Here is a 25,235-nt window from a genome sequence, read left to right as displayed (position 1 = left end):
TGTACTTGACTCAGCCCACCTACCCCCAAACCCACCCAAGGAGGCTGCCGCTGGTGACCTGCCAGGCCTTTGCCCCATCCTATCCTCTAGTGTAGGAGGGGAGGGAGGGAGGGACATCTGGCCCCAGACACAGGAAGTCAGCAGCAGCTGCCCAAGGGATCCTTTGGCCCTTGCCCCCTGCAAGGCAGCTGCCAAGCAACCTGCTGGAACCTGGTCCGACGTAGTCCAAAGACTGCAGGCCACAGCAGGGGCCTCACTCTGGGGCCTTCTACACTTTCACCAGGTTCCCCTCCAGAGCTCAGGTTCCCCTCCAGGGGACTCCCGTGAGCCCAGGGCAGGTCTCAGCCTTCCTGCTGAGGCCTCCTGTGAGGATGCCGGGACACAGTGAGACACCTAGTGGTTATTTCAAAAAAAGTCTTTTAATTGTTCAAAATAGCACAAAACGACATCGCACTATGGTAATATTGAGTCACAGGAGTTACTCTACAATAGTGAACGGTGTACTCTCCTCAGAAACAAATCAATAGGCGCGCAAGAGAAGGGATGGGGTAAAACAACAGGACCAGGTGAGTGGGCTCCAAGGTGACTAAACGTGACATTTTCCACAGCGAAATATACTATAATACAACAAACCAGAGGTCCTGGAGGACACAGGCTGCTGCATCTCCAGGCAGAGGTCGGTGGGGGAGGGCTGGAAAGATTGGCTGCTCAGTTTAAATCCTTCTGACTTGCTGGCAAGCCTTGCTCCTTGACGGAAGTTCAGGGTCGGGGGCAGAAAACTCAACAGATCCCCCAGCCATGGAGGCTGGCCTGGGTAGCTGCTGCTGGCGGCCTGCTCCACTGCCCTAGCCTCCCTTGTGGGTGACATTACAGTTGCCCTCCTGGGCTGCCTCCAAGGACGCCTGGTTCCCCTCCATTCTCCACCCTTTCCATGACAATTTGGGGGAGGTGGAGCAGTGCCTGTGGAAAGCAGCAGCCCTGTGTGGGAGGCGGTGCCGGTGGTGCTCAGGGAGGGGGCAGGGGGAGAGCTGGGAACCCAGGACAAGGAGGCCCCAGCCCTCCCTCAAGCTCCCCCGGCCTCAACCCTATAGATGCGGAGTGATCGCCCATGAGGAATGAGCTGTCCTTCCTTTGTTCCAGCGGCCTGAGGACAGGCAAAAGGGCAGAGGGCAGGGGCCAGCAACAGGAAGTTGGGCTGGGTGGCAAACAGCAGGCCCCACGTAGCAGATTTCACACCTCTCCTGCCCTGGCTGGCCCCAGCTTTTCCTCCAGAAAGATCCCTGCCAAGAATTAGCCAAGAAGAAAAAAATAAAAAAACAAAAACAAAACAAAAAACAAAAAAACAAAAAAAAAAGAAAAAAGATTACACATTCTGTACACAGCTAACAACAAGAAAAAAGGGACAAAACCCCACACGCTAAAATTACAATGAAAGTGTGAACTTCACCAATTTCAACCTAAAAAACACAACAAATGCAGCAGTTGGCAGTGTGGCCTGCAGGGAGGTCTGCACAGGCACTGCCCAGGCCGCCGTGGGGCTCCTTGCCCCTTTTTTCTTTTTCCTTCTTTTCTTTTTTAAAACGGGAAAGAAGAGGGGGAGGGTAGAAGAGGTGGGAGCACAAAGGCCTCTGAGACAATGTGTAAGCTTCCTGTGGGGTCACTGAGCAGGACGGGCCGGGGGAGCCTGAGGAAGGGAAGTTAGGTGACTGGAAACACAGGGGAAGAAAAGAAAACAGAACCAGACACCCAGGCCAGGGTGCTGGGAAAGCCACTCTGGGGAGGGCCAAGAGGAGTGCCTTTCCTCACTCCATGCCCGCCCCCAGACCTGGCCCTCAGGAACGCACAGCCTTGGGAGGGCGGAGCTGGCTGTCCTCAGCTCCGCCTTCCCTCCCCGCAAAGGTCTCTCCCCAGGGTGGGCAGCAGCAGGGAGGAAAGGAAGCGCGCTCCTCTCTCTGCTTTCCCATCTGCCTCTGCTTCCTCCCAACAGCAATGGTAAAATGTGCTTTCTTTAGATTATTTTAAAAACAGAGAGAAAGAGAAAGGGGAGAGGAGTGAACAGCGGCTCGCGAGGGTGAAGTGCGAATGCCGGGATGGGGCGGGAGGGGTGGGCCCTGGCGGGTGTTCCTGAAGCAGGGGGTTCTGGAGAAGAATCCAGGGGCTGGTCAGCTTCCTCTCACTGACCGTCGGCCTTAGATTTCTTTGGAGCAGATTTCCTTGGAAGGCAGAAAAAGGAAAGAGAAAGTTAGTGTGGGCCCCGCACCACTGGAGGCCCTGCCAGTGCAGGGCCTGGTGTGGGGCCGGTTACGGGCCCCCAGTCAGTCATTTGACGAGAGGCTGAGCCCAGCTATTTCCACTCCCCAGCCTCGAAGGTTCCTGAAAGGGGCTTCCTGCTTACATTTCTGGAGAGGACATGGGCCGCTTGTTGGCCGGCTTGGTGCCAGAGCTGTCTTTACTGGTTTCTGGAAGGAAAGAGAGAGATGGGTGAGCAGCACTGTGACAGAACAAGAGCAAGGAACACATGTGCCCTGCCCACCCACAGAGCCTCTTGGTGCCAGAACACACCATCACTCACTCCCCTCTGGACGTAGGTTAGAAACCCACTCAGCTCAGCTCAGCTTCCACCTCTCACTGTCCGCCCATGTCCCAGAGCCCAGGGGAGCTGGAGCAGGCGCATGACCTGACAGGAGGTAGGCTGGCCTCCATCCTTCACCTGCTGCACTCCAGGGACGTGGGACACGCTGTTTTCAGGCCTGGAAACCTACACTTTCCTACCAGCTCTCTCACTGCTTGTCCCCTCAAACATCCTGAGGCAGTGTCCCCTGCACCTCCAGGCCCGGAGCTGGGTCCCCTGCTCCACTCGATGGCCGCCTCCATGGGGGGCTGTGTGCACACCAAAGGAAGCAGGGAGACACTGCACATGGGAAGAGATCTCAGGTGGTGACAGTTCCTCCTGCTGCACCCAGCTTCCTGTGCCTTCCCTAGAAGCTGCCTGAGGAGTCCCACAAAGGACACTCACCCTGCAGCCACCTCACTTGTGTGGCTGGGCCATAGCCCTTCTCATTGCGGGCGGCGATGCGGAAGATGATGGCGGGCTTGGTGGTATAGTCGATGTGGGCGTTGGAGAGGCTGGAGGACTGCACCAGGCAGGAGGGGCTGGGCCCGCAGTACACCCGCATGAAGGCCAGCTGGGCCGGGGTGGAGCTCTTGAGCTCGCCCCCAGCCTGTGAGCTCTGGATGGCCAGGTACACCGAGTACTCGATGATCTTGCCGGAGGTCACAGAGGGTGGCTCCCAGGTGAGGTGAGCACCGTCCGGACTCTAGAACCCAGGGGGTCAGGTCAACAACAGAACAGGCTAGAAGCTTCCATAACTGACTGATCATGGTTCCCATAAACCATTTTCTAACACAGTAGAGATATTCCATGTCGTAGTTCAAGGGGCTTCAAAGAGATCTTCCCCCAAGTGGAAGGACTAAGACAAACTGGGACTCAAAACCTAGCCCTCCTACCCCCCCACCGGCTACCTCATGTGCAGGAACCAACCAGGGACAGACGGCCACCCGATGGCAAGACTCACTTTGCTGATTTTAATGGCACAAGGGGCCCCTGGGAAACCAGGCAGACACGTCTTAAAGGCTGAGATTTCGCTGAAGGGCCCCCGGCCACAGGCATTGATTCCAGCAACACGAAACTTATAGGCTGTGCCTGGCTGCAGCTCCTGCTTCTTCAGCTGGTTATAGTCGGGGACGGTGCCCGAATCATCCTGGGAAGAGAGGAGTGGCATGAACTCCACTGTGGAGAAGGCAGTTCTGAGCCACCCCAGGAACGTTGCAGGTCCATGGTGATTACGGGCCAGAGGGAAAAGAGGTCAGCGGTGGCTGGCCCCTCACAGCAAGGAGGGATGTGGCAAGGCTGACTGTGCACAGGTACTGGAGGGAAGGAACCAAAGCTCTCCTTTCCTACTGCTTCAGGGGGGATGGTCTCTGCCCACCTTCCTCAGGCTTCCTGGCTACTCAGCTTGGCCCAAAGATGGAAGAGTTTCCTGTAAGCCCCGCTCAGGGCAGTAGAGTCAAGATTCACCCACCTGAGGACATCAGCACCTGGGGACACTTACGTCTGATGGGACAGCATCATCTGGTGGCAGGAAATAGTGTGTCACCATTACATTGGTGCCCTTAATGACCCCTACATCAAACCACTGGTTCTCCTTCTTCATGGGGGCTTTGCTGGGTGGGGGTGGCAGGTCCGGCTTCTGGAAGACAGAATCGGTGCGACGAGATCAGGCCTTCAGTACCCAGAGGCAGTGCTGCCCCCCAGGCCCTGGCCTCAGGAGCCCCAACACACCCGACTCACCACACCCAGGGACTCGATGCCATTGGCCACTTCAGTCAGGGTAGCTGCAGCCTGCAGCTTGGCTGGGCTGGCCACCACAACCGGCTGGGGGGCCACAAATGTGTTGGATGGGGCCAGGCCTGAGAAGAAAGAAGGTGTCAGCAGGAAAGACTCTGGAGACCTGGCTCCCAAGTGGGACCGAGCCTCCCATCCTGCCCTCACCTCCCTGGGTGCCCCTACCACCCCAGCACCAATTTGCCCTCAGTCGCTTACTCTCAGTGGCCGTTGAGGGCAGCAGCGCCACAGTGCTGGGGACTGTGCCGGCCAGCTCATTGAGGCAGTTGCTCTCAATGGCCGGGTCGTTGAGACTGTCGGCAGGGGCCAGGGCCTCAGTGGGGAGGTGGTGATGCTGCTGCTGGGCCTGGGCCTCCTGTAGCTGCTGCTGCTGCACCAGGGCAGCCAGCTCCTGCTGTGTCAGCACAATAGGGATGGTGGTGGCCTGGCCCTCCTGACCCTCGGCTGACAGGTGCCCCAGCTCTGCCTGCGTCACGGTTGCTGCTGCCTCAGAGGTGTCCATAGGCTCGCCAGTGCCTGCTCCAGGGTGGAGAGAAACACTACTCACTAGGAAGGCTGGCCGCAAGCGGGCAGCCCGGGCGGAGGCCCCCAGAGCCTGTCCACCTCCCACTGTGCTCCACTGTAGACTAAGCCCTGGCTGAGGGGCCCTGCCTGTTTCCCGGGCGCTAACCCCGGCCGGCCTGTCTTTCATGGCAGTCCCTACTACCTGGTCTGCCTGGGGTCCCCTGTGCCTGTCCTGCCCATCACATCTGGCTCATGCCACCCTCGAGGGAAATGGGCTCCTCTTCCCAGGATGTCTCCATAGGCTACTGCTCCCCCAAGGTGGCACCAGTGCTCACCCATGACGGCCTGCTGTGCGGCCTGGAGCACCGCCTGGATGGCCAGGGCCTGGGCTTCCTCCGTGGCTGCGGCCTGGGCGGCTGCTTCTGCAGCAGCAGTCACTGCCAGCTCCTCAGGGGTGAGCCCCGTTACCATGAGGGTGGTGGTGCCGGCTTGGGCCTCGGCCATTAACTCTTGGGGAAGTGATAACTGGTCTACTTCAGACTGCGCAGGTGGGGGTGGCTGGACCACCACAGTGGCCACCACCGCAGAGCTGGCAGACTCCTGGCCCGAAGATGGCTCCCCTGTGCTGCTCAGATCCACGGCGGCTGGGAGCTCAGGGGTCTGGGAGGCTGACAGGACCTCAGTGGACTCCCCCATCAGGGCTGTGGAAGCCGACTGTAGAAGCTGCCGTGGTGGCAGCTGCTGGCGAGGCCCTGGTGACACCTGGAGTTCCTCTGGGGGCTGCAGGATGTCAACAGCAGAGAAGGGCATGTCAGAAGTTTCTGTGTTGGCTATGGTCACTGTTATTTTGGCCGGGATGGGGACTTCAGTAGTCAGAGCCCTTGGGGCAGTCTCAGTCATTGATGAAATCTTCTAGAAAGGGAGAGAAGCCCCTGTCAGAGGGGAGGAGAGGGGCCAGAGCCAGGCAGCAGGGCTGAGAAGCAAGCCAGCCTTCACCTTTCCTTGTGGGCCTAAGTTTTCATTCTTGATGGGCTAGCTTGAGCCCATGTTAAATAGGGAGGGAACAGTGGTTCTCTGAGCAGCATGAGGACAAAGGCCCTTGAGACCCCTGGTCAGGTTTAACCTGTCCTCAGTCACCCTGGCCTGGACAAATAGGCACTCAGATCCCCACCATGTCTTATACAGGCTGCGGTGAAGTGACACGCGATGGGAACCAGTCACAGAAATAAAAGCGCCCCAGGGATGTGGGGGACGGTGAGGCTCCTGCCTCCTGCCACAGCAGGCACCGAGGCTACCCTTTTATGGTCCGGAAAAGGGACCAGGAGCGGCCCCATGCCTGGTACAAGAGCGACATCTGGTGTCTAAGTGTGGAACTGCATGGGCGTAGGTGAGGAAGGCAGGGAGGAAAACGGCCCCCTGGGCTCTTACCGGCACGGAGGGGCCCGGGACCGGCGTGGACTGCGTCACAGTGGTCACAGCCCGCGTCAGTGTGGAGGACACAGTTGTTGTGATGGCACTGGAGCTGGTGATGTTCACGCTGTCGCCCTGGGTGCTCTCCACCTCTCCCTGATCGCTGGCAGCGGGTGGGGGGTCTATGGGGGCGACAGGCAGGCGGCTGCTCAGCAGAAACCCCCCAGGCCTGCACTTGGCTTGACCACCATGGACTTCCTCTACCACCAAGGGGAGGGCCAGAGAGGGCAGGACGGGCTCCTGGAGACCTCCGTCTGCTTCAGGTATAGCCAGGACGCCCCAGCCCACCCCACTGGTAAACTGGGCACCAAGGAGCCCGACTGGTAGACTCTGGACGGACCCCCGCCATCGTTGTCTTGGCCTCTCGGCCTGGGGGGCTGGGACACCATGAAAGTCAAGCTACCCGCCTTCACTCACCTTGGTTTGAACTCATGTTGGAAGTGACAGTGGTGGCCGTGTGAGTGGTGCCCGTCTCGTGGGTCTCACAGGGGGGGTTGGAGCACACCCTCTGCGTTGGGAAAGGAGCCAGCAGTGCGGTGCCAGCCTGGGGGGTGACGCTGGGCGCCGCCGCCACCTCCAGACCAGACTCCAGGGTCCTGTGGGAAGAAGTGGCGTCGGGAAGCAGGGCGCCCATGCTGACTGACATGGTGGTGCCGGTGGAAGTGGTCTGGTGTGTCTCACAGGGGTGACCAGCAGGGGGCTGTTGCCCACCCTCAGGCTGGCCCGTGCCCCCGTTTGAAGTGGCGGTGGTGGCCGTGTGGGTGGTGCCTGTCTCGTGGGTTTCGCATGGTGGGTTGGAGCACACCCTCTGGGCGCTGCCTGCATTCGAGGTAGTGGCGGTGTTGGTGGTGCCTGTCTCGTGGGTCTCACATGGTGGGTTGGAGCAGACTTGGGTCACGGTGGCCGAGGGGCACAGCAGTGCCTCCAGGGCCGTCACAGTCACTGTGGTGCTAGGCGAGCCACCCTGGAGGCTCTCGCACGCAGGTGCCGTGTGGGGCTCCCCAGCACCCATGCTGGAACGGGCCATGGCAGTGGTGTTGGCCACATGGCTGTGGCGCCCCGCGGGCAGGTCCTTGCTGCCTGGGCTGCTCAGCCTGACTTTGCTACTCAGAGGGGCCAACTGCACAAAAGCAGGGCCACGGCCCCCAGGTTCCCGTGCCATGCTTGGCCCAAGGAGTGGGCCGGCCGAGCACGGGGCCCCGGTGGCCATCACAGTCATGGTGGTGCTGGTCGTGCTGGTCTGGCGGGTTTGGCACTGGGGCTTAGAGCCCTGAGCTGCCTCCAGCGCCCCAGTGGCCACACTGATCCGGATCACGGCAGGGGTGCCGGCTGCACAGGCCCGACGGGCATCTCGCTGGTGGTTGGCGCCGACACTTGACATGGCTGTAGTGGCAGTGTTGGTGGTGCCCGTCTCATGGGTCTCGCAGGGTGGGTTTGAGCAGCCATGCTGCCCGGCCATGTTGGAGGTGGCGGTGGTGGCGGTGTTGGTGGTGCCCGTCTCATGGGTCTCGCAGGGTGGGTTTGAGCAGACTCGAACCACACTACCATTCTGCTGCCCCACAGTCGAGGTCACAAGAGAAGCAGCTGCCTCCTGTCTGTCACAGACGAACTGCACTTGGGTGGGCTGGGGGTGTCCCCCAAGGTTAGCCACAACAGTGGTGGTGGCTGTGTTGGTGGTGCCAGTCTCGTGGGTCTCACAGGGTGGGTTGGAGCACACCAAGGTGACAGTGCCAGGCTGCACATCACCCTGGCCTGAGTCGGCAATGGTGACTGTGGCAGTGGGCTGTTCTGTAGTCGGGGAGGCCAGAATGGACACAGGGAGGTCGTGCACAGGCTGAGCCTCCACCCCACTGGGTGCCGTGATCAGAGTTACCTGGGTGGGCTGGGACACGGGCTGGGGAGACACACGAGGAAGAGAGTTAGTGCCACAGCTGGCTGTCTGCCTGTCCCTCCCACTGTCCTGCACTGTCACCGCACAGGCTGGGACCACTGACCACTTCTCAATGGCCCTGGCAAACGTAAGACCCACTTGCCCCTGCCCCCAAGACACCGACTTGCTCAGACGCCAAGGAAGAGGCACCACTTTGCCTCAAAGGCAACTAGGATGAGGAAGAGGCTGTGGGGACAGGGCAAGTGGGAAGGCAGGAGCCTGGCTGGAGTCAAGTCCTTTGTCAGAGAATGGAAATCTCCCTCAGTGCTCAAAGGCCAACAACAAACGTTTCACCGTTTTCCTTAATACATATGAAGAGAACACCGCACACACATGCAGACGAGCTGCAGTGTCCTCTAGAACACAGCGAGAGGAAGAACTCGGTGTTCAAACACCAGGCATGGCCAAACCATGACGGCCAAACCACGGACTATGACACAGGGACCATGTGACACCAAGAAAAATACCCCAGGTGAAGAAAGGCCCTCCATGGCTGTGCCCGGCAGCAGTGCAACCCCAGGAAGGAAAGGCCTGTGGCTGGACGGTGTGAGCCTCACGTGCTTCCACTTGTGTGGGGTCCCTCGCCCACACGTGCCCTCAGGCCCTGCCCTACCTGCATGGTGATGGTTGGGGTCGTGAGCCCGCCTGCCGCTGTCAGCGTGGTCTGTGCGGCAGACACAGTGATGGCAGTGGGGTTGATCACCTGGCTTGAGAGGGTGGCGATGGTGCCCAAGGTGGTGATGGGCGTGGCCAGGGAAGCACTGGTGCTGTGGCCCCCTGCCCCGGCAAGGCTGGTGGAGACCGTGCCTGTCACTGTGCCTAGGGTCGTGACACCTGAAGGAAAGGAGGCAGAGTTGGGCCAAGGCTGCTGCTGTCTCCTTCCCAGCGGCTCCTCCCACACAGGCTGGGGCACTCTGGAGCTGCTTGCACAGACGGTTCGGGAGAGAGCAGCTGCTGTGCCCCCAGCTGTGCCACGGGGATTGGAGGCCAGCCTGCTTCATTATAATCTAGGGGCAGCAGGGGCCCTGGCCTGTGGGTACACACCTGTGGTGCCTTTCACAACCAACGTGGTGACAGCTGGCTTGACAGCGGAGACGGTGACGGGTGTGACTAGGCGAACACCCCCCATGGGCACAGTGCGGAGAATGGTGCCTGGCTGTCCCGGGGCCCCCTTAAGCACCACCTGGAACACCAGAGGAAAGTGCCACCAATGTCACCACCAGGCTGGTGGATGCCGCCAACGCTGCCCCTCCCAGGCCCGTCGGGAGGACCTGCGTGGTGTGCTGGGGTGGACTACACTAGGACACTGGACTGAGAGACGGCTGGGGGTGCCTCACCTGCGTCACTCCCTGCTGCCCATGACCAGTGGCAATTTTGGGGACAGCAGTGATGATTTTGGCAGGTGCTCCAGTTCCTGAAGTCATCACCTTGGTGGTGATGATGGTGATGGGGGACTTGATGCCAGGACTGCTGGTCACACCTGGATGGGAGAGTGGGGGCCCAGGGAAGACAGGTTCTGTGAGGGCTGCCCCTGCTGCCCCTAGATTATAATGAAGATCCACAAGTCACAGCCACAGCCCGGCCCATCTCCCCACCAACCTTAGACACCAAAGGTGGCAAGGAGAAGGTAGAAAAGGGTAAACTAAACGGAAACACAGCACGCCTCATAACCCAGACTCCATTTCCCCTCCAGCGAGGACCTGCAGACATCCGTATGTCGGGGGAGGCCCCTACCTGTGGCGCCCGCCTGGGTGATGATGGCCGACATGGGGATGGTTTTGATGATGGTGGTTGTGCCGGGCTTGGTGGTACTGGGGGAGACGCTACTGATGCCCAGGATGGTGGGCTTGGTCCCCGCCCCACTGGCCTGCGTGGTAGTGATGATGGTGGTGGGCTTGCCATCTGCTGAGGTCACCAGCTTCAGGATTGTTCCCGCTGGCAGAGGCCCTTTGGTCTGAAAGAGGGAAGCAGGTGCATGAGCTGGCATCACTGCCAGGAAGGGAAGTGTGGTCTGGCTACTCTCCGCTGGCAGCCTTGGTGGGTCAGGGAATGTTCTGGAGGCTGTGGTGAGGGGACTGAGCAGCAGAACCTTCTGAGCCATGTGTGCTCATGGGATCTTCCATGGGCAGGGACGCGAGTTCTTCCTGTGGCCTGGCACCCAGGCCCCCACTCTTGCGTATGTGTAGAGACTGAGAGCTCACCTGGATGATCTGAGTCACAGGACCCGTGGACGCCTGGCCTGTGACTGCTGAAGTCTGAACTGGTTTGGTCTGGACCACCGACATCACTTTGCCCAGATTGGAAATCTAAAAAGGAAGGGATGGAGCAGGGAGTGATCTGGAAACCAAACAAGGGCATGGCCTGGCTGAGACTCTCCTGGAGCTGGCCCAGGGCAGTCAGTCGCCACTGGCAGTGGCCGTAGCCCGGCAGCACCCATCACTCACCAGAGCGCTGCCTCCTGGGACAGAGATGGGGCTCTTCACCAGGGTGATGGTCTTGGTGACCCCGCCCACGACTGTGGTCACCACCTGGGCTTGCTGGGCCACTGTCACAGTGCCTGACTTGTGCACTGTGATGATAGGGCGGGTAGACGTGTTGGTGGCGGAGGAAACCGATGTCCCCACCTGGGCAGCTGCAGTCTTCAGCATGCGAGTGGCAGGGTTGCTCACCTGGAGGAGGCAGAGATGAGTGATGGGCCAGGCAGAGAAACAGATGGGGAAACCACCCAAGAGGTCCATGGCGGGCCCACAGCTCCTGCCTCAACATTCACCTTCCTCCTCCTCCCGCTCCCAAGCCCAAGAACAGCTTGGTTCCCCCTTCCTTTAACAGGCAAGGGAGGAGGCTGAGCCCGCAGGTCTCGCCTGAGGTGGTGATGCCCTTAATGGAGACAGCTTATTCTGCAGCCCATGGTCCAATGGCTAGCTCTAAAGCCCGGAGGGAATAACTATGCTTGTTTGATCACAGTGATAAGCCCCGGAAGACACTCACCATGACTGGCGAGGAGGCCACCTTCACAGTGGCTGGGAGGGTGGTAGTGCCAGGTGTCACAGCCATGGTCTTCACGATGGTGGTGCCCGCTGGGACACTCAGCACCGTGGGTGCCGAGGAAGGGGGGATCTTCTGGGTGGCAGCAGCCGCAGCGGCCAGTGCGGCCATCCCACTCATCTGTGGGCTACTGCCAATCACCTGCAGCGGGCACAGGCATGTGAGGCCAGGTCACAGGTGCCACCCACTTCCCTGCTTGGTGGACCTCAACGGAACCTGCCCAGGGGTTCAGCCCTGCTCTGGGGAGCCTCATCCCGCCAGCATGGCTCAGCTTTCTCTACTGCCAGACCCTGCTCTCCTGGCCCCAGACACGGAGAGCTTCCATCACCGACCATGCACAGCAACCCCCGTGGCAAGAGGCGGCTGGGAGCTCTGGATCCTTTCTAAAGACCAGAGTCAGGTCCAGTTCATTCTCATGGGCCTGTGGCAAGCCCAGCTGGCTAGATCCTCCTCTCAGGCTGCAGGACAAGAAAGCCCACATGGCAAATGCCCTTAGGCCTTCTAGGCATTAACTTATTAATTCCCACCACGACCTCACAGGAGCGCTGTCCCGTCTGCACGTCCCAGAGGGAAAGGCATGAGGTGCGTGGTACCAGAGCCCGAGAGGGATGTGAACCCCTCAGTACACTTGCAACTTAGTCCACTACATCAGCAGGAAGTCCCACCCGCCCAAGTGACCACTCCTCACCGTCCCCTGGGCACTCTGCGTTGGCACAACCATCCGCACTCCAGCAGGCAGGGAGGTCACGGTGACAGGGGCTTTCCCGGCCTGGCTGGTAGGTCGCATGGTGACCAATGGAGTTCCTGTTGTAGCCTGAGGACCGGTCACTTTGAGAACAGCAGGGACACCTGATGAGAGAAGGGGCCAGCCGTCAGCCATCACCTTCTGCATGACGTCCCTAGTCCCTAGCCCCTTTGCCGAGGCTCAGCAGGCAGCCCTGAGCCACTTCTGTTGGCCTGCTTGTGTGGGAGTCTGGCTCTTCTCTGTGCCCTGAGGGTGATCATCTCCACAGGCGGGGCCAGGCTTTAGCATCCCCCCACGACCCTTGGAGACGAGCCCGAAGCTCCTGGCTGCTGGCCTGCTGTCTAGGCTGCTGTCTCGCAGCCCCTACTTGGCCGCTGCCTCTCCCTGGAGGCCAGCCCCCTACTTTCAAATGTCCCTGGTCCCCTGGCTCACCTTGAGTCCTGGCTGCAGTGGGCACAGAAATGGAGCTGCCAGGCACCGTCGGCAAGACCTGGATGGTGGTGGTGGTCGGGGGCGCAGGGGCAGCCTGGGGCAGGAGCGTGATGCCTACTTGGGTCAGCGGCTGCACAGCAGGTGCGGCTGCTGCTGGGGCAGGGCTCTTGGGAGGGTTGGCAGGCACAGATGGGACCGGATTGGGCGTAGGGGAGGTGGCAGTAGCGGCCGTGGCAGGAATGTCATATTTCTGGAGCTGGAGAAGGTAGCTGTCGGCTGTTGCCACTGCCCCCCAGCTCACCTCCAGGGAGTTGGTGTTGGCGCGTACCAGCTGTACTCGGGCTGGGGGTGGTGGCTTTTCTGTGGGAGAACGCAGTTGGTGAGAAGGGGTGGGAGGCTGCGGGAGGAGGGGGGTCGCCTGGGCTGGGCCTACCTGTCTCTAGGTACCAGAGGTCCTTGCAGCAGACCTGGTTGTTCCAGGCCTTGCGGTAGCCGTCACGCCCACTCCAAATGTACAAGCGAGTGTTGATGGCGACTGCGCAGTGGCCAGCCCGAGCGCGGGGGATGTTGTCCTCCAGTGTATCCATCAGGATCGTCTCCCAGGCCATGGTATCTGGGGGAGGGCAGACAGGGGAGGTCAGCAGGGAGGATGGAGAAAACCCGCCACCCCTGGTTGCCCTTGGTTCTTTTGTTGTCAAGGATGGGAATTAAAATCAAGAAGTTATTGGATTATTACATTAAAAACAACAAAACAAAGAAACCCTTTGTGGCAAAAAGCAACACAAAAAATAAAATTACAAACCACCAATGGCCAACTAAGAAAACCATGAGAAACACAGTCAGAGGTTTACCTCCTTGCCCGTTAAGGAACACTACAACTCACAGAAAGAGACGGCAACGGGGAAGGCGGTTTAGGGAAAACGTGATAGAAAAATCTTAAGCAAAAACACACACCCTCACACAGAAGAAATCTAAACTTCAGCCACTGGCGCCAGGGATTTTGATTTTTGGGCCTGCAGCAGCTGGGGCTCAAGGTGACCCGGAGGGGAGCTTCGGCCACCCATCAGGCTTGGCAAAGAGTGGCCTGACCATTCCGTGAGGGTACCACCGGAGGTGCCTATGTGGGCACAGCCTCTGTGCAGGGCAGTTCAGCTGCATCGGACAGCAACCGTACTTCTAGGTTTTCACCCCTAGGATATACACTTGCACACAGGTGGAAACGGTGCAAGGATACTCACGGAGCGGCGCCTGTACAAGTTACAGCAGCACAACCGCAACTCGAAGGAGGCTGCTGCGGGGCAGGGATGTGGAGTGATCTCCAAGATACGGCGGATGAGAAAGGCCAGGTGCGGCCCTGCGTGCGCCAGGCTGCCATTGTTTCTTTTTAAAGGGACCTATAGCTAATGCTCGGATATGAAGAGCCCCTGCAGAGTGGACAGGAAACCACCCATATGGCTGCCTCTGAGAAGCAGAACCAGGAGGAAGGAGGGAGGCCCTGTGCTGTAGAGGCTTTTGCACTTCTGGATGTTGGGCCATTTGGATGGAGAGCTCATTCAAAAAACTCAGAGGCAGAACATTGCTTCAGAGAGCTCTGCCCAATGGATCCTTCCAGTGTATTCGAAAGGGAGCCGTGGGCCCAGCTTGCTCCCCACACACCCCACACAGCTCTTAGGCTGGGAAGGGCCGGCCTCCTGCAGCCTCCCACAGGCCACTCGGAGCCCGAGGAGGCCATACCCAGGTTGAGACAAGCCAGCGTGTTGGTACACTTCCACTCCTTCTCGTGTGTGGCCACTTTGACGTCATCCATGACGAGAGGCACCCAGCCACCAAACACGTACATTCTGGGAGTGAGGAGGGAAGAGTGGGAAAGGATTGTAGAGTTGGTGCCAAGCTAGAGGCCACCTCTGCTACCCCAGTTCTAGAGCTCGGTCCTCTGGCTCTCCCCAGGAGAGTCCCCAAGGATGCATGAAGCCTCCTGATGTGGCCCTCTCCTGCCTGGTGGCTCAGCCCTCAGGAGAACTGTGTCACCTCCACCACATAAAAGTGCCGTTCGGCTCATTTAAAGCTCACCTTCCTGTCCACAGTTCCTAGGTTGCCTTTAGGACCTGGGCATTCACAAAGACACCCAGGTGTTTGCACAGAGGACCTATAACACTCTGCACCCGATGGGGCGGAGCCTCACAGGCCCAGGGAGGGTCTCAGACTCAGCTTGTGTGTGGCCCTCTCCCCCCGAATCTGTCTTTCCTTGGTCCCCCAGGGTCGTAATGGAAAAATAGGGCTGCCGAATGCCAGCCCAGCCAGAAAGAGGCATCCTCAGGCCTTAGGGTCTGACAGGACAAAACTGAGTGAGAGCCCTTCGGGGGAGGGGCCACGCCAGCCTAGAGAAGAGAGATGCAGGCGAGCAGCCACTCACTTATTTCCGATGGTGGTTGCCGAGTGGAGACTGCGAGGAAGAGGCGCCACCCCGCTGAGACTGGGCTTATTCCACGTCAGTGTGTCTGCAGAGAGACGGAGGAGAAAGGGTTATACAAGCTAGACTGCACACAGGCCGTTCCCTGGATTCAAGCTAGCTCAGGAAGGTAGGATCTGTCTCAGTAAGAGAATTCCATCCCCGGCTTCCCTACAGCCCATGGCAGGCCCTCTGATTGTTGTCATGGTAGCTAGATTCCCGTGTTACCCAGGCAGTTTTGACCAGCCTAGCAATAGCGCTCCTTCAGTACATCCTGAACGCCTGCCTTGAGCCAGCACTGCACTCTGTGCTGGGGGAGGAGTGGTGAGCGCACCCTGAACTCTCCATGAAACACGTTCCTTGCCATAACCACCTTAGGCTACAGACATTTTGGCAAACACTGTTGGAAATTTCTCTCACAGGAAACTGTTTCTTTGGAGTGCCGACTCTCATCTATAGGACAACATCGGCATCTCCTCTCTCCCAGCGGAAGAGGCCTGTGGAGATCCACAGTTAGCAATCTTCCCCAACCACTGCTGATACCACCACCTGGTGACCTGCCCAAGCAGTCCCCGAAGGCCTCATGGTTTACCGCCATCCAATGGTACCACAGCAGTCAGACCAGGATGCAGCACTCCACACACAGTCTCACCACTGACGAGTCAAGAGGGACTAACGCTACCAAGATCCAGATAGTTCCATTCTAGAAAGCCTTACTGTCTTATTCTCTTCTAGGCCCATAGACCAACACAGCCCACTGAGCCAGCACAGGGCAGAGATAACAACCCCAAACCTAGGGACGATGCAGGGTTCCCCACCCTGGCCCACCATGACAAGAGGAAAGTACAAAGTGGTACGTTCCAGCTCCCTACGAGCCCCACCTCACCATACAACAGCGCCACCCATGGGGCCAGCCAAGAGGCAGACCCACTTTGTCCCACGGCTGCTGGGGTGCTACCACCCTGCTCACCAATATCTAGGGTCCACAGGTCCCCCAGCCTGCAGCCACTCATCCCGCCGTAGATCACCAGCTTGGACTTCTTGTTGTCTTTCTCGGTGTAGACCACGGCAGTATGTGACTCCCGGGGTGGTGGTAGGACCCCATAAGTGATGGGGATATCCCAGGCTACCACTCCGGAGCCTGGCCGTAATTCCAGGATATATAAGTCATTCAGGTACCTGACAAGGAAAGATCAGTTACAGCAAGTCTCAACTCCTCACGCCAGAGGCTTCGCTGGATGGCTATCAGTGAGTGGCGGCCTCCCCAGCACACAAAGGGGCTAGGGCCATGGGAGCTCTGAAGTTCTGCTCCAGCTCTTGAGGCAGGGGCTGCCAGAAGCTCCCTAGCATGAATCCAGTTGGAACAGGGGACAGGGTGGATGAGGCTGCACAGCAGCCCCGAGTCCAGACCCAAGAGCAGGCCCCCACCATGCACACAAAGCTGGGCATTATACGAGGGCTACACAGAGCAAGAGGGGGCGCCAGCTTGGGACTACCTCCAGACAAAGAGTCCTTGGCCATGGGCCTTGGAAAATACCCATCAGGAAACTTGTAGGCAGTGGAGGCCGACAAGGAACGCGAGCAGCTCTAAGCCGAGTCTGAGAGCTGGGCCAGCCCAAAGCAAAGTGGCTTTCACCTCCGGCTTGGCCCTTCTCCCACGAGGCCTGCTCAGGGTCAGTAGTGATTCTGGAGCCTGAAAGCTCCTGAGAGGGCATCTGGTGCTGCTCTCTCATTTACAACCCACCACGACAAAGGGACCCAGCTGCGGAGCTCTGCTGTGCACATTCTTTAGGACACCACAGAGCCCTGTGCATGTGAGAGCACACCCATCCGGGGGGTTCCACAGAGAAAAGGACCAAGCCTCACCTCGGAATGTTGTTCTTTGGGTCCTCGCTATCATTGGCCAGACCCCCAAACAGGTAGCATTTGTTGCCCACGAGGGAGAAGCTGTGCCCGAGCCGAGGACATGGAGGGGGCCCGTTTTTGGGCGTCTTTGCTTTGAGTCTCTTCCACTCCCACCGGCTCGCCTGCAAAATCAAGACCTGGAGACTGAACCGTGGGATGAGAAGGCCACCACCGGGGGCCCAGGGCAACTTGTGGTGGAGGAGGAAATGGCTGAGGGTGAGTTAGGGGCCTTGCTGGAGCAAGAAGGTCCTGGGTGTTGGGCCCTGCCTTCTCCTGAGGTGGGCCAAGTTCAGAGCGGCCTTGGCAGACTCTCAAGCATCCCTTCCACCTCCCACTTGCCTCAACCCTGAAGCTACTACCATCAGGTCACGTGAGGCCAAGGAGACAGAGTGAGAACCTGGAGTTGCTTTACCTGGAGCTCGTAGAGGTCATTGCTGTATTTTCCATACTCCACCATCCCGCCAAACACCAGGAGGCGAGTCCCGTCACACACGAAGCCATAGGCTGCACACCCAGGGGGAATGTCCCCCCTCACGGCTGGGATGAACCACTGGTTGGTTGCTGGGGAAGAGAAGGAGGCAGAAGTCAGAACACCCAGGAGCCCCATTCCTCTCATTCCCCAAATCTGCCAGCCGTCAAGCTCGGTGAGAGGGGCTGAGCCAGCACCATTCCTGCAGGCGCTCTAGCAACTCCAGCCGCGCTACCTGGGCCATTTTCCAAACCCCTCGACTTCAGGCCACTGCAAAAGAGCCTGTGACCACCCTGCTTCTAGCCAAGGTCATCTTAATGAGCGGGAAGTTACTGTGCAAGATCCCTCGTCAGCTACTGGGGATCTAGCCCCTGTGTTCCTTCCCTAGCACTCAGTGATCAGACGTGAACTTCTCCCCAAAATACCCTATTGGTGGGCCTGTGCTCCTCCTCCCTGGAGCCCACATTTTTGTCCCTTCATCACAGGATCAGGACAGCCAGAGCCCAGAGCAGCACTTTCAAGTGGCCAAAAACAGCGACCACTGCAGGCTGCGAAGGGCCACGGGGATGAGACCCAGCCTCTGCTCTGACCTCCTGGACCTCCTCTGGTCTCCTAGGTGATGGTCCACCAGCATCCCTCCCTGCCCCCGCTGCCACACCTATGCTACTCCAGAACATTCTTGCAAGCCAGAGGCGGCAGTCTCAGCAGAGCCGTGACAGAAGCTTCTCAAAAGCTCATGGGGGTTAGGAGACCACCAAGAAAGAGGGGAATCAGACCCTAGGCACTGCTTTGCTTCCGCAGGATGTCACGGCCAGCCTTCAGCTGGGACCAGGCCCTTCCCTCATGTCCTCGAACTTGACTCCCCTCACACCTGGCAGGCCAGGGCTTCCCCGAAAACCTCCTCCTATGAGGGGTCCCTCAGAGGATTTGCCACACTCTTTCCAGAAACCCCAAACTGGGGGCCAGGTGCAACATCGACTCGGTGCCCCTGAGCTGGCCTGGGTGAGATCTCGGCGAGCAGATGGCGGAAGGAGATGAGGCCCCTTCCACGTGACTCAAGATGCAAGATGGGTCCCCCAGGACATGACAGGGCATGGGGGGAATTCCTGTGGGGTGGGAACTGGGAAGGCTTCCACACAGGGATGCTGTGATATTGTGATATAACACAGACTATTCAGTTTGGTGGCCAAAAGTGTGAGACCATAGAAGAGAAAAAACAAAGTGTTTTTTTTCCGTATTCAGGTGTGCACTCGGGGCCAGGCGGCTGGCCATGGTTGGGAATGCACGCCCCACTGCACTCTGGTCCCACCCAGTCTCACGCTGTCACCCCCAGGGCTCAGTGCAGAACTGTGTGCAAGGCTAGCCCTCATCCAAAGCACAACTCCCAGCCTGGGTAGCACAGGGAGACCCCGTCTCTACAAATAATTTTAAAACATTGGCTGAGTGTGGTGGCATACACTTGTGGTCCTAGCTACTCAAGAGGCTGAGGCGGGAAGACTGCCTGAGCCTCAGAGTTCGAGGCTGCAGTGAGCTGAGACGGCACCACCACATCCCAGCCTGGGCAACAGAGCAAGACCTAACCTCAAAAACAAAAACAAAAACAGAAAAACCCCCACAGCACAACTGTACCACCACCACTCCTCCCGAGGCAGGAACACCCCCACCCTGCTCTTTAGCACCCACTCCGATGGTAGGCTTTGAGCAGGCGGACAGTCTCTGCCGCCATCCAGCTGAGTCACTGGGCCTCGGACATGCCAAGCACTAGAGCTCCCCTGCCATTTCCCTAAAGCAGAGGGGCAACACCTGTGCCACCCACGTGTGCAAGCTTGGATCCTGGCCCTCTGCCTCTTTTTCATTCCTAGTGCAAAAACCACCCCAGAAAAGCAAGAGCTGCCAAGGCCAACAGCCTTGCGCACTGGAGAGCCGTCTTGACCAATCCCTGGAGGGAGCTCCATGCAAGCTACCAGGGTAAATGCATAACGAGACCCAAGGCTGCCTGGGCCAACTGCTCTCGGTAGATAAAGGGGCAGAGCCCAGGAGGGCAAGCGACACCTGAGGTCACAGTGTAAAACAGAGACAGAGACAAGACCCCTGTCATTGACTTGAAGTGACCGATCTGTGCCTGCCCAAGGGTCCCATGTCCAAGCAGCCACCCTCACTCCCCTGAGCACCCACCCTTGTGGTCAAAGCTCACAGCTATGGGGCCGTGGGTCAGGGTTTGGAACAAAGCTAAATGGCACATGGGGTCAGCTGGCAGCTTTCCTATCACACGCTGATCAGTGAGCCAGGAGGCCAGGCCAGAAGCGCCCTGTGATATCTTCGGGGCTCCCGCTCACCAGATCCTTCTACAAGACCCAAGAAGTGCCCATCTCATTCTAGAACACTCCAGGCAGGGCAGGGGCCCTCCCCACCCCCATCAAGAGAGGTCTGTCAGGGAGCACAGCTCCTGGTGTGAAGACAAGCCTGCGGCTCCTCATCTCACCCACAAGTCCGGGTTCTACCCGCTGAAAGCACACGAGCAAGCTCTCCTCCCTTCTCCCAGCTTTTCAATGTGACAGCTGCTCTCAGTCACCTCTGAATCATCTGGGGGGTGTCATGTAACCCAATCCTTGGGCTCCTCATCCTGGAAATGCTGGCTCTCAACTGGGAGGGGAAGATGAGGAAAGGACCCTGCCCTAGATGAACACCACTCTAGCTCTCCTCTCCTAAGCAAGGCTGTGCCCTGGCCTCTCCGTGTTTCATCAGCTCCCCCATTCACTTCATGCTCCGCCAGCTCCATCCCTTGTTCACTTCATGTTCTGCCAGATCCATCCCTTGTTGCCACTGTCCCATCACCACCTAGAGACTGGTGCCCATGCAGTGAGGTGGCCGGTCAAGTTCAACGAGCTGCCTTCCTCTTTGTTACACCTGTCACATTCGAGCATTTCCTCTCACACGACGTGCTGAGAGGCACAGAAGACACCGCTCTTGTGCTCATACTCCCAATGGGGTAGGAAGGCTGCGTGCCCCCCTCCCACGATGAGACAAACACCCTAGAAGAGCTCTGACCCAAGCCCGGCCCTCGGGAGCACACAGCAGGGTGACTGCTGGAAAGGACAGGGCAGGAGTGGAAAGGGCTTCTCAGAAGAGGTGACATTTCAGCTGGGCCTTGAAGGGTGAACAGGATTTCCCGACAAATGAAACTAGTAGGGCCAATCAGGAAGTGACTGCAAGAGTCTAGTAAGAGGAGAGGAGGGCTTGGTGTGGAAGGGGACAGATCTGATGCCTGCCTGACACAATGACCAATTAGATACAGGGACAGAGAAGAAGGGAGGCATTTCAAAGGTGATGGGCCCCAAGAGACAGGTGGCAGAATGGCCTCTATGAAGGTTTGCACTCCCGCCCAACTCCGCCACCAGCTGGGGGGGCGACCCTGGACCTGTCACTTCCCCTCTTGGACCCCAATTTCCTCATCTGCAGAAACAAGGAAGTAGTTCCACTAGATGTTTTCCAAGGCTCCCTCCAGCTCCAAGAGCCTATGGACATTACAGAGCCACCGTGGCCAAAGCTCTTGCTTCCCCCCCTACACCCCAATACCTGGCAGCACTCTGAATCCTTTGGCTTGCCACGTGGAACTAAAATTCCCTAAGGACAAGGATAGTAGCTACCCTAAGACCTCTCAAAGCACGCACCCCCTCAAGCTTTCTTATCCTAGCCCGGGACCCCTTCCAGATCAGCTCTCTCCAAAGGTGGAAGGCTTTTTGAGGACTGATCCCGCAGAAGTGCAAGGGGCACAGGCATGACAATATGCCCTGACCTCATCCCAAATACAACAAAAGGAGACAAAAGTGATGAGGCTGGGCTGGCGGGAGGGGGCAACTCCCACCGATTCTGCTGATTCCTGTCAGCAGAAACCTCGGTGAGGAAGAGGGCGTCGGGTCTGCCAGCTGCTCTCTCGAGAAGTCTGAGGAATTGCTGATGACAGTTTCCAAACTGCTACCCTGGAGGATCCCAGAGCTTCATTTTAAGCAGCCCTTTGGAAGGCAGGCTACCCTCTAATGCACAACCTGTCTTTGCAGACTGGTAATGAATTCATGCCAAAGTGGTCAATTTATTTTAATAAATAAATGAATATGCAGAGGCCCCAGGAAGCCAAGGCAGCAGTGGTGGTGGACTTTGGAGCCGATTGTAATTAGGCCCCTGCCCTACTTTCTAAAATTGCGTTTCCCTGCCAGGGAGCCTGCTCCAGGCCTTATGAGAAGAAAGTCGGTCCAAAGAGTGGAGAAGGTGCTGCTCATGGTGACGGTGCCTCTATAAACAGCCCCACCACTGGAGAAGCCTTAGCTTACTGAGCTAATTCCTGCTACTGCAGCTGCCTGGGCTGGCACGGGGCACCACCAACCACCAAGCGCCCCCGCCCAGGGGGTGCTGAGAAAGGCCCTGCTCCCTGGAGGCAACAGGTGCTGAGAGACCTGGAACGAAAAAGGGCCACCGCCAACCCCCCAGCCTTTCAAAGTCAACGTGGTAGGTGGCAATAATCTCCGAGATGTGGAGAAACCAGCACTTTCTGCCTTGGGGGGTGGGGAAGGAAGCAGCACCCAAGAGCCCAGCTCCAGCCTTCCCAACTCCCTCAACCAACTTTCTCCCTCCAGGCAGCTCCAACTTCCCATCCCCAGAGCATCGAGGCCCTGGAGCTCAGTCAAAGGACAGCAGCCTCTCACCGCCCAGGACACAAAGCCCACCCAGCAAGGGTTTGTCTGCAGGGCCACCACCGAGGCCAGGGGATCACCAGAGCCCCCAGAAGAGAACGGCCGCGGAGCAAGGGGTTAGTGCTGGGAGGCATACCTGCCACTGAGGACTAGGGCTTCCCAAGCCCCCTTCACCTGCCTGCAGGGGGCTTTTCCCTCACCCACACTCTTCCAGGTCTTGCCTGGGACAGAACTCACCCTGACTCTGCCTTCTGGGTAAGGCCAGGGTCCTGTGGGCCAAGGGGCAGTCAGTAGGCAACTTGGGAGCTGACCTTTGTGCTAGGGGCACAAAACGGACCAAGAGGCCACCAAGAAAAAGGATGCCACAAAGCTGTCATGGACAGCAGTAGGCTTTCTGCCCTAGAGACTAGGCAAGGCTACTAGGCAGGGGCAACAACAAACGGACCCCACGAAGGCCGTGGTGCATCAGCCATACCTGAAGAGAGAGGTTCCTTCCCCTCCCAACTAACAAGGGCTTGGGTTTTGCAGGGAGGCAGAAGAGCGGGCGGGGTAACCCCCTGGCTCCGCAGAAGCGGAGAGACACAGGACTACGCAGGCCGCTGGGGGGTAACCGGAATTCAGCTTGTAAACCAGAAGTCACCAGATTAGGAGAAAGGGCGACTTGGAAAGAAATGCTGCCAGAAGTCAATGTCGAAAGGGAGACGCGGCCCTGCCGCCGGCCCGTCCTATGGGGTCCCCAAGGCTCCAGCATGACCCGGGTTGGCGGATGTTAAACTCTGCGCCCTAAGGGCGCTTCCCTTCCCTCCCTTTTTCGAGAGACAGAGAACGAATTTGTAATCTAGAAATGGTCATTTCTCCAGAATGGGCACTCGAGATGAGGTAGAGCTGAGCAGGCGCAGGAGAAGGGAGGGAGTGAGCAGAGCTCTGCTTGCGCCAAGGCGACACATCCGCCCGCCCCAGCCCCAGCCCCAGCCCGCTGGGTAACGGTGTGGGTCTGAAGTCACCACCGCTGGAGACCGCCCCTCTCCCTCACCAGTCGGACTAGGGGCTTTCTTTTAACTAACGAAAACCAATCCTCAAACACGGGAGAGACAGGGGAACGGGGAGAAGATCAGAGGAAAGCACTGAAGCCCGGCACAGCAAAGGGGAGGGGCAAGCCGATCAGTGGGGAGGGAGGGGGCGGAGGGAGGAAGGGGGAGGGGGACAGGGAAGGGAGAGGGGGACAGAGAAGGGAGGAGGGGGGAAAGAGCGAGGGAAGGGTAGAGGGTGAGGGAGGGAGGAGAGGGAGGAGAGAGAGGAAGGGAGGGAGAGAGGGAGAGAGGGAGGGAGGGAGGAAGGGAGGGAGGGAGGGAGGGAGGAAAGAGGGGAGGGAGGGAGGAAAGAGGAGGGAGAGGGAGGAGATGGAGGGAGGGAAAGAACCGAGAACCCAGCGGGCTTTGCACTCACCCGTGTTGTACACGTGCAGTTCGTCCACTATTCCCTCGTTGCCGCCGCCAAACACCACGATGAGCTCCTTGATGGCCACGGCGCGGTGGCCGTGGCGGGGCCGCGGCACCGGACCCGACCAGCCCACCACTCGCTTCCAGCGGGGCTGCAGGAGCACCGCTGGCGAGTTGGCGGGCGACACGGCCGAAGCCATAGTTCCGGGAAAGGGTGCGGTGGGGAGAAGTCAACAAGCGGGAAAGGAGCCCCTCAATTCCTTCCACACACCCCCTTTCGTCTAAGGCAGCTCTCACGGAGAAGCAGTTCCTCACACAGCGGTAGACGACTCCATGGAGGCCGCCATCTTAACTGCCCTCCTTCCCTTTGGCTCTTCCCTTTCTTCTCGCTCACCCCGTCTCCTCAAGAGCCGCCCGAAACTGTCGAGCGCCTAGGCTCAAGAAGCTGGAGGCCGCCGAGTCCCGTCGCCCCGAGTACTTGCCCGGGCGCTCCCGCTTACAAGCTCGGGCGGGAGGCCCTGGGAGCCGCCATCTTGAGCCGCCTCTCTCTCCTCCCTTCCTCAGTCGTAGCCCTCCCCCGCCGGAAATGGCGGAGCCCCGGCCCGGTTCCCACACCCCCAAGTCCCCAGCACTGGCCGGCTTCCGGGGCGGGTGGAAAGGAGCCACAAGCACCGCGGTCGTCGCAGCCCCGCCGGCGCTCAGACCACAATTGTGGGAGCCGCCATCTTGAGACCGTCCCGCTTCCCCGCCCAGCGCCTTAGTGCAGCCGCCGCTCCCGAAACAGCCTCGACACACCTAACGAGTGGAGGCGGGCCGGAGGCCGGTGGAACCAGCTCGAGCTCTCGAGGGCCGTTTAGGGGCTCGCGCCGTACGGCTTGTGAAGTCTCGCGCCTCTCCCCTTAGTCCGCCTCTGCTGCTCAGGCTGCGCCTGCCGCCGTGGGAGCCGCCATCTTGAGACTAGCTCCCCGTTCCCCCCTATTCTCTTCCTCCTGGGTCAGTTCTTCCACTGCAAACCAAACTCAAGGCAGTGTCCGATCCTCACTTCCCGCCTTATGACTCCTTCCCACAGGAGCCGCTTCAAAGAGCTAGAGTTAGGCCCCGACGCGGCAACTGTACGGCAGAAGGAGCGGTAACGGCAGGGCGCTCATGCCTCCTCCCTGGGAGCCGCCATCTTGTGTGAAGAAGTAACAACTAAACATGGCGGCAGCGGAGCCGGCGGTCGGGCGAGGGGGCGGAGTTGGGTGACGTCACCGCTTCTCCCCACTCGCCCTCGCACCGCTTAGCCCCTGGGCCCAAGCCTCTTAAAGGACCCCTGCGCTGCCTCGCGGCGGGGGTGGGGGTCGGCGCGGCCGCGCGCTGGTCTAAAGCTCGAGCCGCGCTCAGGTCAGGTGCAGGCGCAGGCGCGCCCCGCCCCACGGCCCCCCAACAGGGCGAGCCTCCACGCCTCCGCCCTGGGAGCCGCCATCTTGCCACTTCCCTTCGCCCGGCCGTCCGCGGGCGTCAATAGCGACTTTCAGCACAAAACAAAGATGGCGGCGGCGGCATCTCTGAAATGCCCGGATGAGAGTGCTAATCCCTCCGACGCACTCGGCCCCGCCCCCCTTGGGAATAGTCTCTCCGGTCGCTGAAGGGACGCACGCCCGAGGAACTGCCTTTAACTGGCAGTGGGGACAAGGGAACGTTGGTGGCCGGGGGTGGCGAAGAGCCACTGCAGCCGTGCCTACGGCCGGGAAGCGAGCGTTTTCCCGCCCTGC

At 59.2% G+C, this 25,235-nt stretch overlaps 1 protein-coding gene across 6 annotated transcripts; it reads right to left on the bottom strand.

Annotated features, from left to right (window-relative positions):
* Positions 1–400: 400 nt before the first annotated feature.
* On the bottom strand, positions 401–24,891 carry LOC105467312 (host cell factor C1). Of its 6 annotated transcripts, none has more exons than XM_011716782.3 (26): positions 23,489–24,891; positions 17,298–17,446; positions 16,847–17,007; positions 15,951–16,159; positions 14,945–15,029; positions 14,266–14,372; positions 12,965–13,144; positions 12,532–12,891; positions 12,043–12,203; positions 11,298–11,495; positions 10,754–10,978; positions 10,511–10,615; positions 10,044–10,263; positions 9,647–9,789; positions 9,354–9,492; positions 8,923–9,143; positions 6,797–8,273; positions 6,338–6,501; positions 5,245–5,821; positions 4,604–4,924; positions 4,343–4,470; positions 4,113–4,250; positions 3,576–3,761; positions 3,017–3,317; positions 2,396–2,459; positions 401–2,213 (listed from the first exon to the last, which is right to left on the bottom strand). In XM_011716782.3, exons 1-26 carry the CDS (start codon positions 23,679–23,681, stop codon positions 2,174–2,176), a joined length of 6,252 nt encoding a protein of 2,083 aa, XP_011715084.1. In that variant the 5' UTR covers positions 23,682–24,891; the 3' UTR covers positions 401–2,173. The 6 variants fall into 6 exon arrangements, with proteins under 6 accessions (XP_011715084.1, XP_011715086.1, XP_011715085.1 ...); XM_011716784.3 differs by having other exon boundaries at positions 5,245–5,818; XM_011716783.3 differs by having other exon boundaries at positions 4,604–4,921; positions 23,489–24,890.
* Positions 24,892–25,235: the final 344 nt, after the last annotated feature.

The sequence above is a fragment of the Macaca nemestrina genome, chromosome X (assembly GCF_043159975.1).
Source record: "Macaca nemestrina isolate mMacNem1 chromosome X, mMacNem.hap1, whole genome shotgun sequence".
Classification (NCBI taxonomy): domain Eukaryota; kingdom Metazoa; phylum Chordata; class Mammalia; order Primates; family Cercopithecidae; genus Macaca; species Macaca nemestrina.
The sequence above is the reverse complement of the archived record's forward strand: the minus strand, read 5'-3'. Positions and strand labels throughout refer to the sequence as shown.